Raw genomic sequence first — 15788 nt, 5'->3', positions numbered from 1 at the left:
GACAGAGGTCCCAGCCCCTAGTCCTGCCGTGGCAGCACTGCCACTGCCCGTCTGTTCACCTGTGTGTGTGTGTGTGTGTGTATGTTTGCATAAACATACATTTATGGGTGTATGTCTTCAATGAAAATGGAGTCCATGTATGATACATTGTATTCAATGTCATTTTGTACATGTGTATTTTACTCAGCTGCTTTATTTAATATACTATTTTTATAGATTTCAGGGAGGAAGGGAGAGGGAGAGAGAGAGAGAAGCATCCCTGATGAGGCAGAATCCTGGCTCGGCTCCTCCTCCATGCCCCCTACTGGGGATGGAGCCAGCAAGCCGGCTCCACCACGGAGCCACCTTGGCAGGCTCACTCCCCGTGGAGGTCCTCTGGACAGCAAGCGACATAGAACAGAAACAGGAGCCGTGGCCGAAAGGCCTCATCTGAAGGAGGCAGCTCGGACCCAGAGCTCCGCACGCAGGCGGGCAGGAGGGCTGGCCGACCCGGGCCCAGGGCCGACCCGGGCCCAGGAGCACCGGCTGCGTTCTCTCTCGGGGCTGTGTCCTCGGCGCGCCTGGCACACAGCTCGGAGACCACAGCCTGGTCTCGGGGAATACGGGGGCCTGGCGGGGGACCCCAGGGCGTCCTCAGCACGGCCTCGCAGGCACACGGGGCTGCACGCCTCCGCCTGCCTGCTCCAGCAGAGGCGTGTGTAGCTTTAAGAAGAAACGTAACCCAACGTAGTTTCTTAATAAAAGCACAGACATTCAATTAATCTCCTGTCACTCGAGGTCTGGGTCTGAAAGTGAAATGCTACCCATTATTCTTAAGCCGCTCCGAACAGATGGCACCATTGTGGAATTCGTGACAAAATACAAATGCCATGATTTGGAGCAGTTAATTCAGTTTCTTAGGTCTGGTCTTCTTCGGCCAGCCTGCCTCCCTCCCTCCCTTTATCCATCCTTCCTCCTCCCTCCCTCTCTTCCTTCCTTCCTCCCACCTCTTCGTCCTTCCTCCTTTTCTTTCTTGCTTCCTCCCTCCTCCTTTCTTCCTCCTTTCCTCCCTCCTTCCCTCTTGTCTTTTCTCCCTCCCTTTATCCATCCTTCCTTTTTCTTCATTCTTTTGTGAGGAGAATCTCACTACCCAGCAATAACCCATTTGAACACAGGTGCAAACATTTGCAGTTTTAACTTCTGGTGAATGGTCTCATATACTATAAAGTAGAGCAATGTATGTTTTTACAAGAACCGTGACTAGTACAATGAGGCTGGTTAAGGTTTTAAAAAGTCCCGATTTTTGGAAAGATTGGAAAGATTCTTTCCAAAAATAGGGACTTTTTTTTTTAATATATTTTATTGATTTTGTACAGAGAGGAAGGGAGAGAGATAAAGAGTTAGAAACATCGATGAGAGTCATCGATCAGCTGCCTCTTGCACACCCCCTACCGGGGATATGCCTGCAACCAAGATACATGCCCTTGACCGGAATCGAACCCAGGCCCTTCAGTCCCCAAGCCGATGCTCTATCCATTGAGCTAAACCGGTCTCGGCTAAAAATAGGGACTTTTTTAAAACACCTCAGGACGCAGGGGAAATTGTTAAAAATCGGGACTGTCCCGCCAAAAGCGGGACGATCTGGTCACCTTAGGGCAGCTAAGCAAATGTCTTGGCTAAGCATTAGCCTAATTTTCACAAGCCCTCTACCCACTAACACCTGCCTCTCGGTTTCCTGCCATTGTGTTATCTGGAAAACAAGGTAATAGAAACAGGTAGTAGCTTATAAAACATTAGTGGCCTGGTGCATGGATTTGTGCATATTGAAAAATTAGAAGAAAGACTTTAATATCGCTATTCACTCTTTCTCTATAACAGAAGTGTCATCCAAATTCCTGATAGACAATGACAGATCGAAACACACGCGTGGATTTGGTGCCAGCAAGAGTTTTATATGTGTCATGCATGCTTGAGTCAACTTAGCCCTTTATAGATAGAGAATGAACTTGCCTAATTAGACCTGCTTTCTGATGTAGCTAAACTTTTTCCAGCCCAGTGAGGCACCCCAACTTCTCTTCCTGGTAATTGTCAGCAACACAGCAGTAAATATCAGCATGAAGTGTAGTGTTGTAGATCACGCAGGGAGAACAAAGGGTAAAACATCTAAGTGCAGCCGTGTTGGACTATATTCTGCCCAGTGAGAAAACCTGAAGTCATTTTCAAGGTCCACCGTTTCTTACTTCTTTTCAGACAGGTCAGTTTCTGAACTTTCTAACTCTCCGTTTTCCGGCTAATGAAAAGAAAGTAGGATTCCCCCAAGTCTCCTGTCTACCTACTCCAGGACTTCTGTGAGGATCAATGAGAGGAAGCAGGGAAAACGCTTCACAGACATTTGGTTAAAGTGTGAAATGGTTGCACCTGGCTGTAAAGCAAGTCGTGTTCCTGGAATGAAGAAACTCCAAGGAGGCTGGTGGCTAGGGAGAGGAAGCTGGGTGCTTGAGTGGTTTGACATGGTTACCCAGCGCCTACAGCCACCGTGTCCGGGTTGGGCTGGGCTGTGGGCCACACTTTGCGCCCTGGGGTCTTGGCAGTGTTGGCTGTGATTTGGGTGTTGCTCCGGAGTGGTGGCGGGGCCTGAGTCCCACTTGGGGAAGGTTTGCCAGCGCCAGGTCTGTGGTGCTATTTATTTTTAAAAGGCTTACCTACTGTTATAACGCGGTGGAAGCTCCTGCGTTGAGCATCTGCCCCCTGGTGGTCAGTGCGTGTCATCGGGACCAGTCAGACTAACACTTGGCCTTTTTTATACATAGATGTGCGCCTGGCCACTTGCTTGGAAGTCAGATCTCATTCTCATAAAGTCTTATCAAAGGCGATGAATAGTCGATGATAAATATATGTGATGTGAACCAGTGCCATGCCCCCTCTACATGGTACTGCATGATGAAAAATATAGGCAGGTCCTAACTTCAAACCACTCAAATCTAGGAGCACAGAAAAAAAAAAAATTAGCTCCATGAAATTAAAACAATTTAAGTCGCTGTAACAGCACATGGTGATTCGTGTGGGTCCTGGACAGAGCCCAGCACAGAGTTCACTGTGGGCTCCTCAGGGTGAGCCCAGGCAGCCGCCCGTGAGCACCGCCCCCCAGTCTCCCTCCCCCCTTCTCCCGCCCTGCTGGATGTTTTAATACCACTTCTCATTACATTACACATTTACTCATCTTTACTTTCTGTGTTGCCACTTGAATGACAACTCCAGGAGTCCAGTAACTGTCTTATCTACTGTTATAACCTCAGCAACAAAGGCAGTAGCTGAGCATGCATTTGTTGAATGAAGGAATGAGTGAGTGAGTGAGTGAGTGAGTGAGTATCCCCCAATGAAGGGACTTGTTGGACAACAGGGAGCCTCCTCTGTGCAAACGGGATAACACGGCCGGTGAATCCTTATTGTTCCCACGGCGCCGGCGCTGGCTATGGCACAGGCTCAGCTCTCCTTCCCGCACTGATTGTGACAAAGACCAGCAAGAACGTGCTGTGGAAGGAAGCAGACAGGTCTTCACTCTGTTAGGGCCGTTGCTGACGCATCGACGTAGGACTGATTCCTTTTACAGCAGGGCCCATGTGGGTTTATTTCTGTGGTTTCATTTGGTATCACTATCTCAAGAGGAACTGCAGGATGCGTGATGTTCAAACAGCTGTCTGCTCCCTAAGTAAGAAGTGAGGGCCTGAGTAAGGGGTTCTGGGAAAACATGGTTATGTTTGGTATTGCCGGAGTTGGGGGAAATATCCATGTCTGTCTATTCTTTTGTATGTGAATGGTGTATTGATCAAAACTCACAGATGCAGAATAATCTGATAGTTACTCGTTTTTGTGTGAATTTGTGGCATTTTTTAATGTATTTTTATTGATTTAAGAGAGGAAGGGAGAGGAAGAGGGATAGAAACATCAGTAATGAGAGAGAGTTATTGATCAGCCGCCTCCTGCTGTTATCAAGCCTGCAGCCCAGGCAGGTGCCCTGACTGGGAACCTAACGGTAATCTCCTGGTTCATACGTTGTTGCTCAACCCCTGAGCCCGGCCGGCCCGGCTGTGTTAGTGTTTAAATGTGGAGTAAGGTGCCTGCCTGGTGTGCCCTTCACACCTGGCGAAGCAGATGGTTCCCAGCTCACCTGCCGCTGCCTGCAGAGTGCTCGTCAAGGCTCAGCACTGGAAATAGAGAAGGCCAGTGTGTGCAGCTCCGACTCCATCCCACAGGGAGAGGGTTTGATTGTGAATGGCTCATAATACAAGCAGCGCTTCTCCCTCCAACCTGGGCATTCGACGTTAATGGCTTACCCACGAAACTGATCTTCAGCAGGATTCAAACTCCGCAGCCACAAATACAGTTTTGTTAGTGCTCGTGCCTGCTCATGCAGTCTTAACAAAACTTAGATTTACGACGCTTCTCCTTTCCCTTTTTCTTCAATAGCTGCTGTAGGTGTTCAGTTCCTCCTACCAAACTGGCCCAATTACCCCTCACTCACGTGGAAGACATTTTCTCTAGCTTATCACTCCTGAAACAAAGTGTTAGCTTTGATGAAATGTTCAACAACACGAAGAAATAGACCCAAAGGCCCCGTGGTAGGAAGAACTGATGCAGTAAGATTAACTTAAAAATTTGCGAGTGATAGCTTTTCTATACTGATTGATGGCAGCAATCACAGCGTACCTGCAGCGAGCTGTCAGTGAGGCCGTGGACACACTGGGTGTGCGGCTCTCAGACAATTAGCAGCGAGTGTGTGAGAATGCTTCACAGGAGCACACCTGTGTTGTGTGTCCTCTGACCATCTGTATCGTCTTGTCCAACGTGTCTTTGAAAACGTGCAACCCTACTGATATTTTCCAAATATTTTTATCAAATGATCCACCCAGTTATGTAGCAAATAATGCCATGTAGTCATCTCTTTACTAAAGTTCTATGAAGCCATAAAAATAGAAGAATATAACAAAATCTTAAGAGAAGATAAATGAGGAAATTAATTCTTTTGGGGGCTGGAGCCAGAGTGGAGACCTGAGTGGGGAGGAGCAGTGGGCGGAGGAAACAGTAAAGGCCGATCTGGGAGGTACAACATGTAAGCAGGCTGGTCTGACTTCCCCTCAGCAGACAGGCCGACGTGGACTGCCGTCATGGCTCATGTGGATAGTGTACCTATGGTCTGTTTCTTAACTAGTTACACACAGCCCTGTGGCCACGTGTAATCACGCCATCACTGCATCCCTCAGTGGGATCACGTGGCGTGTGAGGTCCGGGAGACCCCGTTATGAAGGGCATGGGCTCAGCTCCCGCACTGCGGAGGGGCCGGTGCACACGGGCTCCGGGGGGCGCTGTGGGCCAGCTCACTGTTGGGTGGAGAACAGGCTAGTCCATGTGACATCAGCTGAGGGTCCCACCTCATTTCTCAGCGGTCATCCCTGTCATCACACACACTGACACAGTGTCCACGGCTACTGACTAGAAGGCAGTTGTAGCTCCTAAATGCTGGCGTTCAATCGTCCCCTTTTAAAACTAGTTTTTACTCTGATGTCGCATCTGGTCTTACAGGCAGGAAGGAAGTGGGAGCCTTCATAGTTCTCACTAGCAAGGGACGGCTGGATTTCCCTTCAGGGAGCCGTTTTGCTGAAGGAGATGATGGGGTAGGCCTGGAAAATGGGGGAGACAATTAAGAAGCGGAAGGCGGCACTCCGGTTGACCTCCGGCCCACAGTCTCCGTCAGAGCCAGGACCAGTGAAATGCCGGTGCTTACGCCGGGCCTGGGATGAGAGCTCAGAAGCACCCCAGTGGAAAGCCGTTTAGAGTTGCTAAATGGACTTGCTGAAATGCCAGCTTCTCGGAAAGGAATTTTGAAAAGACTAGTACAGCACGAAAATTGCCAGGTAAATTGAAGAGAAATGTTTCTTAAAGTCACAATCTTGGCTTGTAATTTAGCTCATCAACAAGTTCCCAGCCCCATTCTCTGTGCGTTTCCCTCGTTCACAGCAGGAATCCAGGGCGATCGGTGCCCTGGCAATGGGGGCGAAGCCAGGCCTCCAGAGAGGGCTCACAGGGCCTGTAACCCACCGGGACATACAGCCACAGACCGCACACTGTAGTGATGATGATAAAAGCGTAATATGATGCCAATTAGACCAGATGTCCTTCCGGACGAAGCCGGGGCTGCGAGGGAAGTCACCTCGACACAGATGTCCAAAGTGAATGACAACGACAACAACGAGAGCCCCTCAGAAGCACGTGTTTGATTATTTGTGTCTACCCAACTGGAGCCCAGTAAGATTTTTTTAAATATGTTTTTATTGATTCTTTTTAGAGAGAGGGAAAGAGAGAGAAGATAGAATCGTCGATGATAGAGAAACATCCATCAGCTGCCTCCTGCACGCCCCTACTGAGGATGGAGCCCACAACCTGGGCCTGTGGCCTGACCCGGCACAGAAACCTTGCTGCCTGGGATGACGCTAAAAATCCACTGAGCCGCACCCGCCAGGCCCCAGGAAGAGCTCCCGTTTGTTTTGGCGATTCTGAGCAGCTGCAGGCCGTGCATTATGCAAGGCACGTGACCTTTCACCCAGTGTCCATTCCGCCTCCGAGAGCGCTTCTCGAAGGACATGCTGCCCCCATCATTGGAGCTGCTGTCATTTCTAGGCCACGTCCCTGTTCATCTCTCAAACAGCTCCCTCCCGCCCTCCCTCCCGCCAGGCGCGGTGATGAATAGTTCATGAGCCTGGCGTGGGCCGGCCGCTCCGTTCCCGCTCAGCTCCGTCCCGGGTCCGACTGCCCGCGGTGTGGGCGCCCTGCAGAGCGGGCCCTGCACCCCGCATTCGTTCTTCTGCTTCGTGAAGAAGGGACTGTCCTGAGAGAGAACAAGCAAAGCCAAAAGGGATGCTCCTCTGTTAGCAGTGTCAGTTCCGCTGCAGAGACAGCGGCCACCGCCGGGAATCACGGCGCGGCATCCTGGCCACGGGCGTCCCGTTCAGAGGGACAGAGGGGACGGGCCAGACGTCAGCCACCCGAAAAGGTCCTTCTAAAGGTCAGACCGTCGGAAGCTCAGCTGAGAAGACTCGGAAAGGTTAAAATGCAAAGAGCAGCTCGCTTACAAACACAAAGATTAATTGCAAAGGGTGTACTTGCCTACTGTTTCATCGTTGAAATATATGACTGGGTGGTTTGTTTTTTTTTCTGGGTTTTTCTTTTATTAAACACACACACACACACACACACACACACAAACCGCATTTCCACTTACTAAGATAATATTACCACGTTCGATAATGAATTGCTTTTGCATATCTCAGGGTGATTTATCAAAGTGCATTATCAGCACCTGTCGGAATAAATTCTGCGCTAAAATTAATGGGGAGGATGTTGTCGGGGTGGGAATTCAAGAGTGTGACTGCAGGGGAGCTACTTTCCCGATCGGACAGGTGATCACCCGCCAAATGGCACTTCCCGGAGGGTTCGGGCGCCGCGGCGCCAGGGGGCGGGCGGAGCGCGAGCCTCGGAGAGTGTTTCCTCGGTGCCACGTGGGCCGGGTCTTTGGAGAGGTGCATGCTGGGAAGTGCTGCTCGGATCTGGGGAAGGTTCCTGGCTGGCTCACGTGCAGCGTGTCTCAGCGCCTGCTCACATCTTAATTAGTTCGACGGGGGAGCCACAGGTTTCCTCCTGGCCACACGTCAACAAGGCTAAGCCTTCGGAGAACAGAAGTGAGCCCTGGCCAGTGCTGCCCACTGGGTAGAGCGCCAGCCTGGGGATCAAAGGGTCCCGGGTTCGATTTCAGTCCAGGGCACGTTCCTTGGTTGCAGGCTTTTCCTTGGCCCATGTCCTGGTCGGGGCACGTGCAGAAGGCAACGAATCGATGTGTCTCTCTCACATTGATGTTTCTCTCTGTCTTTTCCTCTCTCTTCCACTCTCTAAAAGAAATCAGTGGAAACATACCCTTGGGAGAGGATTAAATAGTAATCATAACAACAACAAAAACAAGGGTTTCGAGTCCCATGGCATTCACCCAGAGTCACCGGTTGAGACAGCCTAGGCGGTCACTGGGAGCCCTGCCCTGCGGGTGCCCCCCCCCCCCTTTGATTCACCTTTAATTCCTGCCACGTCGTGGGGAGCACATTCTCCCGTCGGGTGCTGCAGAGTTTTGGTTTCCAAAGGCCCTTTTGAGGCGTGTAACCTCCGTGCTTTGAACTTGCCATTCACGTCAAGCGGGGACACCCCAACCCCACCCCACGCGTCCCGGTGTCATCCTGAGACACGCCGGGGAGCTCAGCGCCGGGCGGGGCGGGGCCACTCTGCGTCGACAGCTCGGCTCTTAGTCACGGTCTGCACTCCCCTCGCCTTCTGCAGGACCCGGAGCTGGTGCGGAACATCTGCCGCTGGGTTCGCCAAGCCATCCGCATCCCGTTTTTCGCCAAATTGACCCCCAACGTCACGGACATCGTCAGCATTGCGAGGGCGGCCAAGGAAGGTAAGACTCAGACCCGCACGGACGGCCAGGGGTGCACGCTTATCTCTGCCACGACCCTGCGAGCTTGGCCAGGTTTAGAGGTTACGGAAAGGATCAGGCTGAGTCCTGAGCTCACAGGCATTCCCCCTGCCCTCCCCCTACTCACGCTCATGTAGAGATGCCAGACTCGGGAGCCAAGGAACATTCTTATTTTTCTCATAAACACATGTCTGGCGCAGGAAGAATTAGGAAACAAAGCCACAGTCACAGCAGCTCACCCGGAAACAAATGACGTGATAATGTAACCGTCCAACAGCAGCATTTGAACCTTTAATAAAGGAAAAGGAAAAAGAAAAGGAAAAGGAAAAGGAAAAGGAAAAGGAAAAGGAAAAGGAAAAGAAACCAACTTCCACAATGTGAAACTGCTGACCAGTTCCCCTTATATTTCACAGGGTGGGCCTGGCACACGGCCTAAAACATGCGCAGTAATCCGTAAATCCTACAGTCTGTGCGCGATGTTACAAATCATCTACACTGCCTTCCTTTCACCGGACATTGCTTTCTGATTTGCAGATATAGATATAGATATAGATATAGATATAGATGTAGGTGTAGGTGTAGGTGTAGGTGTAGGTATAGATATAGCTATAGGTATAGGTATAGGTATAGGTATAGGTGTAGATATAGGTATAGATATAGATATAAATACATATAGATGTATATAGATGTATATATTGTAGATAGAGAGATACAGTAAATTACCTGGAAAATAGCAGTGAGTGCAGGACATTTGGCATCCGTGAGTCTGAACAAGAATTGGGGAGACGAGGTGGCAGCAGTTAGCCGTGTGCGTGCCCAGCGTTCCACGCGCGGTTGGAGGGTGGGCTTGGGCAGACATGGATGGGACACTCTCGTGAGGGGGGCCGGGCACCTGTTCCCGGGCTGTCGGGTCCGAGCGGGTCCCCGTGAAAACCACAGCTGAGTGGCGATGTGTTCTCCGCAGGCGGCGCGGACGGCGTTACCGCCACCAACACGGTCTCGGGCCTGATGGGACTCAGAGCCGACGGCACGCCCTGGCCGGCAGTGGGCGCCGGGCAGCGGACCACGTACGGGGGAGTGTCCGGTAGGTGGTGCCCGCCTCTGCGTCTTGGCCCGGGGACGCGGCTGACTGGTCAGGAGGGCGTGTCCTGAGCACGGGTCTCGGGCCTTGGGTGACCCCGCCTTGTCTTGCTGTGGTGACAGGTCCCAGCGGGGAGGACGGACGGCTGCTGGGGGTGGAGGCCCTGTCTCTGGTGGCTCCCGCTGAGGGGACGCTGAGGGAGGGCTCTGCGGGATTCTGTCCCTGCGGTCCCCATTTCTCATCGTCGCCGCTGTCTTGTCATTTGCTGGTGAAGCCTCCCGCCAGGCCTTCAGAGAGGAGCACAGAGGCTCCTACGGTCCCGTCTTCTTCACGGTCCCCGTCCGCGTGCTCATGCCGGGACTGTGAAACCAGCCTTGGTCAAACCGTCTGGCCTTCCCGCTGCCCCAGACGAGGGGCTGTGTGCGCGTGTGCAACTTCAGCCAGAAACAGTGGCAGACTCACCCGCACACTCTCTCTCTTGGCCTTAAGAGCAGAATGGGGCCAGCTGGTGTGGCTCAGGAGTTGAGAATCAACCCATGAACAAGGAGGTCAGGTTTGATTCCGTCAGGGCACAGGCCTGGGTTGTGGGCTCGATCCCCCCAGTTGGAGGCGTGCAGGAGGCAGCCGACCCATGATTCTCTCTCATCATTGATGTTTCTCTCTCCCTCTCGCTTCCTCTCCGAAATTGATAAGAAATACGTTTTTTAAAAAGAAAGAAAGGTTATGTGCTGCTGCTAACTGAATGCCACTCCTGCCCCACCCCTTCTCACAGTGTCAGGAGGAGGAGGAAGGGAGGAGCAGGAGCTACCAAAGGGGCCTTGAATGCCATCTCGATGCAGAATCGTGGGGGCCGCCCCAGGGTGCCTGTGATGGGGGCGGAGACCCTGAGCGGGCTGGCCCCGGCACTGCGTCTCCGTCGGCCTTGCAGTTTCCTCTCCTGCTACGCTGCCTGCCAGGAGGGGAGTGCAGGCGGCCCCCGAGGGCTTGGCATCCAGACGGATGAGAGATGATGCTGAGAGAACGGTCTCGGTGGTGTTTTGCGTCCCTAGTGATGGCAGGGGAGCTGGGTTCCCGCACAGTCCGACCCGCACTCAGCCTCACCACCTGCGAAGCCGCAGCCACAGCAGGAGCGTCAGTGCGCGCACTGGTCACGCCGCGGCCTGCGCACAGGCTCCGCGAGGCCGCAGGCGGGTCCGGGGGCGCATTCTGGGGTTCATGAACTCCCGGACAAACGTGCGTGGGCCTGAGCCGGGCGAGGCCTCGGCGGAGCGTCCCTGCAAACAGAACGCCCCCGCGTCTCCAGGAGCCGGGCCTCATTTCCAATCGCTTCTCCGCTAAGTCCCTTCCCGTTAGACCGTCTGTTTTGAAAAGAGCCTCTCTCCATATTGACACAACGAATCGTTTTTCTCCCTAAGAGCAGTGTTTGCTTTCCCTGCGAGGTAACAGGAGCTGAGGAGCGGCTGGCGAGGCCCGGGGATGGATTGGAGGACGGGAGCCAGCTCTGCAGTGCCTCTGCCCGGGCCTCGGGGGGTCCCCCTTGTAGGGGGTGGAGACATCGAGGTGGTCAAGTTCCAGGCCTGGTCCATCACTGTGGGCTCGACCCCAATGCAGCTTCAGTCAGGGCAGTTCCCCAAATTTGCCACCAGATACTCTCGTAAGATTTAAAAAATTACACAGGTTAGCACTCAGACCTTCTAATGACTTTTCCCTGAGCCCTGGAATATCTGCTTTTACTTTTTCTTAAATATATTTTTATTTATTCCAGAGAGGAAGGGAGATGGGGAGAGAAAGAGAAACATCAATGATGAGAGAGAATCATGGGTCGGCTGCCTCCTGCATGCCTCCTCCCCCTCCCCCCACTGGTGATCGAGCTCACAACCAGGGCCTGTGCCCTGACTGGGAATTGAACTGGTGACCTCCTGGTCCATAGGTCAGTGCTCAACCACTGAGCCACACCAGCCGGGCTGGAACGTCTGCTTTTATGAGCGGCTTGAACCTCAGATTTCCCGTCACGGGGGAGCTGAGTGGATTTCTGGATGGCCCCCTGAAATAGCACATGTTCTCCCGCCCGTGTTCTCTGGTCTTTACCCTCTCTCTCAGGATGAATTGCTGCTCTTTGGAGTGAAGTTGGGGTTCGTTTAGACGAGGGGTGGGGAACGTCTAGCAGCGAGCCATGTACGAACCATGAAATGGTTTGGTCTGGCCCTGCCAAGGCATGTGAGGTGAGTTATTACACGTCGGACCAAATAGAGCAGGCTCGTGTTGAAGCTGATAATTTTGAACGGCCCTCGGATGATGGTATAAATATCCAAATGGCCCTTGGCAGGAACAAGGTTCCCCACCCCTGGACTTGGGGAAACCGGCCACATTTCAGTACGTCCTTCTTTTAAGCATGCTGGGGAGTGAAGGGGTGCGGCCTTGGGGGGTGGAGGGGCGCGGCGTTGGGAGTGAAGGGGCACGGCGTTGGGTTGAGGGTGGAGGGTGTGGCATTGGGGGGTGGAGTTGGGAGTGAAGGGGCAGGCGCTGGGTTGAGGGTGGAGGGTTCGGCGTTGGGGGGTGGAGGGGCGTGGCATTGGGAGTGAAGGGGCCGCTGAGCTGTTTCAGTTACGATCTGTTTGGAATGTAGAGTCAAGCAGTGTACTTCCAGCTTCGGTTCCCAGATCAGGAGGGCGTGAGAGGGTCTGTTTGCTGAACTAGGAGTCCACATTTTTATTTAAAAAAAAGAAATAGAATAGACGACATGTCAGATTGCTCTGCATCCAGCGGGCTCCGCACTGTTTGATCAGACTGCTTTCCCGGTTACACCTGTGACGATGCCGTGTTTAATGTCCGCATCGGCCGGCTCGTCATGTGAAAGGCGGCGTCTATGGAGGTCACGTCAGAAGCGGCTGGAAGCGCTGTTTCAGCCTGAGGTCTCTTTGGTAAATACAGGAAGCTGCTGCCCTCTGGCAGTCATTAAGCAAGGCAGCTTCCACTTGTTGCACTTGGAAAGGTATGTCAGCGGGAGAGGGAGCACCTCATCCCGAGGCCTCATCCTCAGCTTCGTTACCTTAGAACACATGTGTCAAACACAAGGCCCGCGGGCCAAATCCGTCCCGCCAGGGCTTGCAATGTGGCCCGCACCGCGCTGTCATCACTGCACTCCGCTGCATTTCCATCACAATGACAGTTTAGGACTGTTCAGTAAACCATTCGGCCCGTGATTTAGGCTGGATTTTAGATTTTGGCCCCTTCTCTGATTGAGTTTGACACCCCTACCTTAGAAGGTGGCTTTTTCCTCTCCCCTGTAGCTGATTAGAAGCGGGATGATGCCAGACATGTGAACCAGGTTCCGAATGGGATGCTTTGTAACCTTGAATTTCAGCCGGGGGAGAAATGTCTGAAATAGCCAAGCTCACAGCATGGGTCCGTCTGAGGTTAATTTGTAGAACTCGGTGATTTTACAGCCGGCTGGCATCAGAAGTAAGCTCGTTCGGTGTTCAGAAGGAATGTTTTTATGAGACTGAGAGGCTACGTAAGCTCTCTAGCATGTAAATGCTTCCATCTAACTCATTGATTCTAAAGAAATATTCTCCACAAAAATGCTAGAAGAAAATGTAGTCAGTAAAATATCAGACATTCCTCTTAGCAATATTTTATCTGCTATATCTCGAGAGCAAGGGAAACACAAGACAAAATAAACAATGGGACTACATCAGACTAAAGAGTTCTTGCACAGTAAAGGAAGCCATCAATGGTATGGGAGAACATATTGGCCAAGGATACATCTGTTAAGGGTTTAATATGCAAAGTTTATAAAGAACTGTTACACAAACTGAACAAACAATCCAATTTAAAAATGGGCAGACGACCTGCATAGACACTTCTCCAAAGAAGTCAGAGAAGTGGTCTACAGACAGATGAAAAGATGCTCAACACCACTAGCCATCAGAGAAACGCAAATGAAACCACAATGAGGTACCCCTCGCGCCTGTCAGAATGGCTGCCGTCAGTAGATCCACATAAACAGGTGCTGGTGAGGCTGCGAAGGAAAGGGATGCTGGGGGAGTGCAGTTAGGGAAGCCCCTGTGGCGAGCAGTATGGAGTTACCTCAAGAAGTTAAAAGGCCATTGCCCTATGACCCAGCGATCCCACTTCTGGGAATATATCCAAAGAAACACAAACATTAATTTGAAAGCATACACGCACCCCTATGTTCATAGCATCATTTACAATAGCCAAGATTTAGAAGCAGCCAGAGTGCCCCCCGGTAGATGAGCGGATAAAAAGCCTGAGGGGCGTTGACATAGTAGAATGCTACTCGGCCGCAAGAAAGAAGGACCTCTCACCTCCTCCGCAGCACGGGTGGGCCTGGAGATGACTATGCTCAGGGAAAGAAGCCAGGCAGAGGAAGACCAGTGCCATATGATTCTCCTGTATGGAATCTAACGAGCAAAATACACTGACAACCAAATAAGAAGCAGACTCAGAGATCCAGGAAACAGATTGACAGCTGAGGGGAGGGGAGTTGGAGGCCGGGTGAAAAAGGTGACGGAATGAAGCAAAAATAAAATCATAAGCAGAGACAACAGTGTGGTGATCACTAGAGAGGGGCTGTGCAGAGAGGTGAATGAGGAGAAGGGCAGGATATATCGTGATGGAAGAATAGTTGACTTTGGGTGGTGAACACATGATCCAATATACTTACGATGTATCATAGAAACCTACATAATTTCATTAACCAGTGTCACCACAATAAATTCAATATTTTTTATATCAAAAGCAATGATCTGTACCGCCCTTTGGACAGTGGGGATTTTATACTGTAAACGGTTACTCCCTAACTCCTTTTTCTAGGTCCATGCAGGAAACCTCATTAGCATCAAACAGCAGCTCCTGGGCACCACACAGTGAATATATTATTAGGGTTTTGGGGGGAGGGCAGGATTCCTTAGTTTAATTTGGTTAGAAGGAAACACTCATCTCACCAGTGACGTTATTTAGAAACGCCCTCACGTGGATTACTCATTATTTTTCCTAGTTTTTATTATTTTTTTTCTTGTTTTAGTCTCAAGATATTTATTTTCAAATAGTGACATCTTAAGATAGTCCCGAATCCAGGGACAGCCATCACAGTGTAAGCAGAGCCATCCAGCTGTTTGTGACATGTCCCAGGAGGTCCTCCCTGGGGGCAGTGTCCTTTCAGACATGGGTACGAATGAGTCCTGTGGTATAGCGTGCGTGAGTGTGTGCATGTGCATGTGCATGTGTGTGTGTGTGCGTGTGTGTGTGTGTGTGTTTTATAGGAAGCCGTTGTTCATGGGCTGGGGTGTTTTCTGTGCCGATCATAGGGTTACTGACACATAAAATTCTTTCAGAAAAGGATGCCTGTGTCTCTCACAGAATTTCAGCTATGGGTTGTAACCATCTTTATCAATAAACGCTTACATGTTGATATTGAAATGACTAAAATAACCCAATAAAGAGAATATTTAAATGAATAACAAAAATGATAAATCATGCCAAAAGAATAATTAAAAGGAAAGCCTTCTGCTTGCTACCCTCTCATCTCTCTGTGTGTGTGTGTGCACATACACACCAGAGAAAACCTAGCCTGTGATTCACATACAGTATGTAAAAACATTCTCCGGCGATCACACGTTTAACTATCAAATTATTAAAGGGCCGGGTCTGCGCTGTGTTTACAGAGCGGCCCAGAGGAGGCAGATCAAACAGAGAGGCCGCATGACAATTCCCGCCATAAAGGAGCCGGGTTGGAGAGGCCCAGATTGGGCCCGGCCTCATTTGCATGCGCTCCTGCGCTGATTGACAGGGCGTCCCCCTCCGCATTGTGCTGCCTAACACACACACACACACACACACACACACACACACCCGTCCCCGCTGCCTGGCCGCCTCGGTCTGTGCGGGAGATCAGAGCCCTAATAATAGATGTTTGACAGCGAGCTCGCCTGCTACCTGCCCGACACAGGTCCTCACTGTTCGTGTTTGCTGCCTGGCGGCCACGCAGACAGGAGGAAATGCCAGGCCTGACATGTCAGCGGGAGAGCTGTTCAGAGGATCATCCCATCACTTTCCCGGCCTGGTGGCCACGGCCACAGACCCTCCCGCTCCTGGGAGACTGGCGGGAGGGCAGAGCCTCCCGCACAGATCAAGCCCGTGTCCTCCCCGGTTTTCTGAAACAGCAGCGGCCCTGCCGGGGAAGGAGATCCG

General features: G+C 51.6%; 1 protein-coding gene across 2 annotated transcripts in view; it reads left to right on the top strand.

Moving 5' to 3' along the window:
- Positions 1–15788, top strand: part of DPYD (dihydropyrimidine dehydrogenase) — a 319614-nt gene that overhangs the window by 262089 nt on the left and 41737 nt on the right. For both annotated transcript variants that reach the window (XM_045586822.1, XM_036452548.2), the window contains exons 17-18: positions 8356–8476; positions 9459–9578. In XM_045586822.1, coding sequence (XP_045442778.1) covers positions 8356–8476; positions 9459–9578 — 241 coding nt within the window. The remainder of the gene's footprint in view (positions 1–8355; positions 8477–9458; positions 9579–15788) is intronic.

Source organism: Pipistrellus kuhlii, unplaced genomic scaffold (genome assembly GCF_014108245.1).
Source record: "Pipistrellus kuhlii isolate mPipKuh1 unplaced genomic scaffold, mPipKuh1.p scaffold_m20_p_24, whole genome shotgun sequence".
NCBI classification, from domain to species: domain Eukaryota; kingdom Metazoa; phylum Chordata; class Mammalia; order Chiroptera; family Vespertilionidae; genus Pipistrellus; species Pipistrellus kuhlii.
The sequence above is the reverse complement of the archived record's forward strand: the minus strand, read 5'-3'. Positions and strand labels throughout refer to the sequence as shown.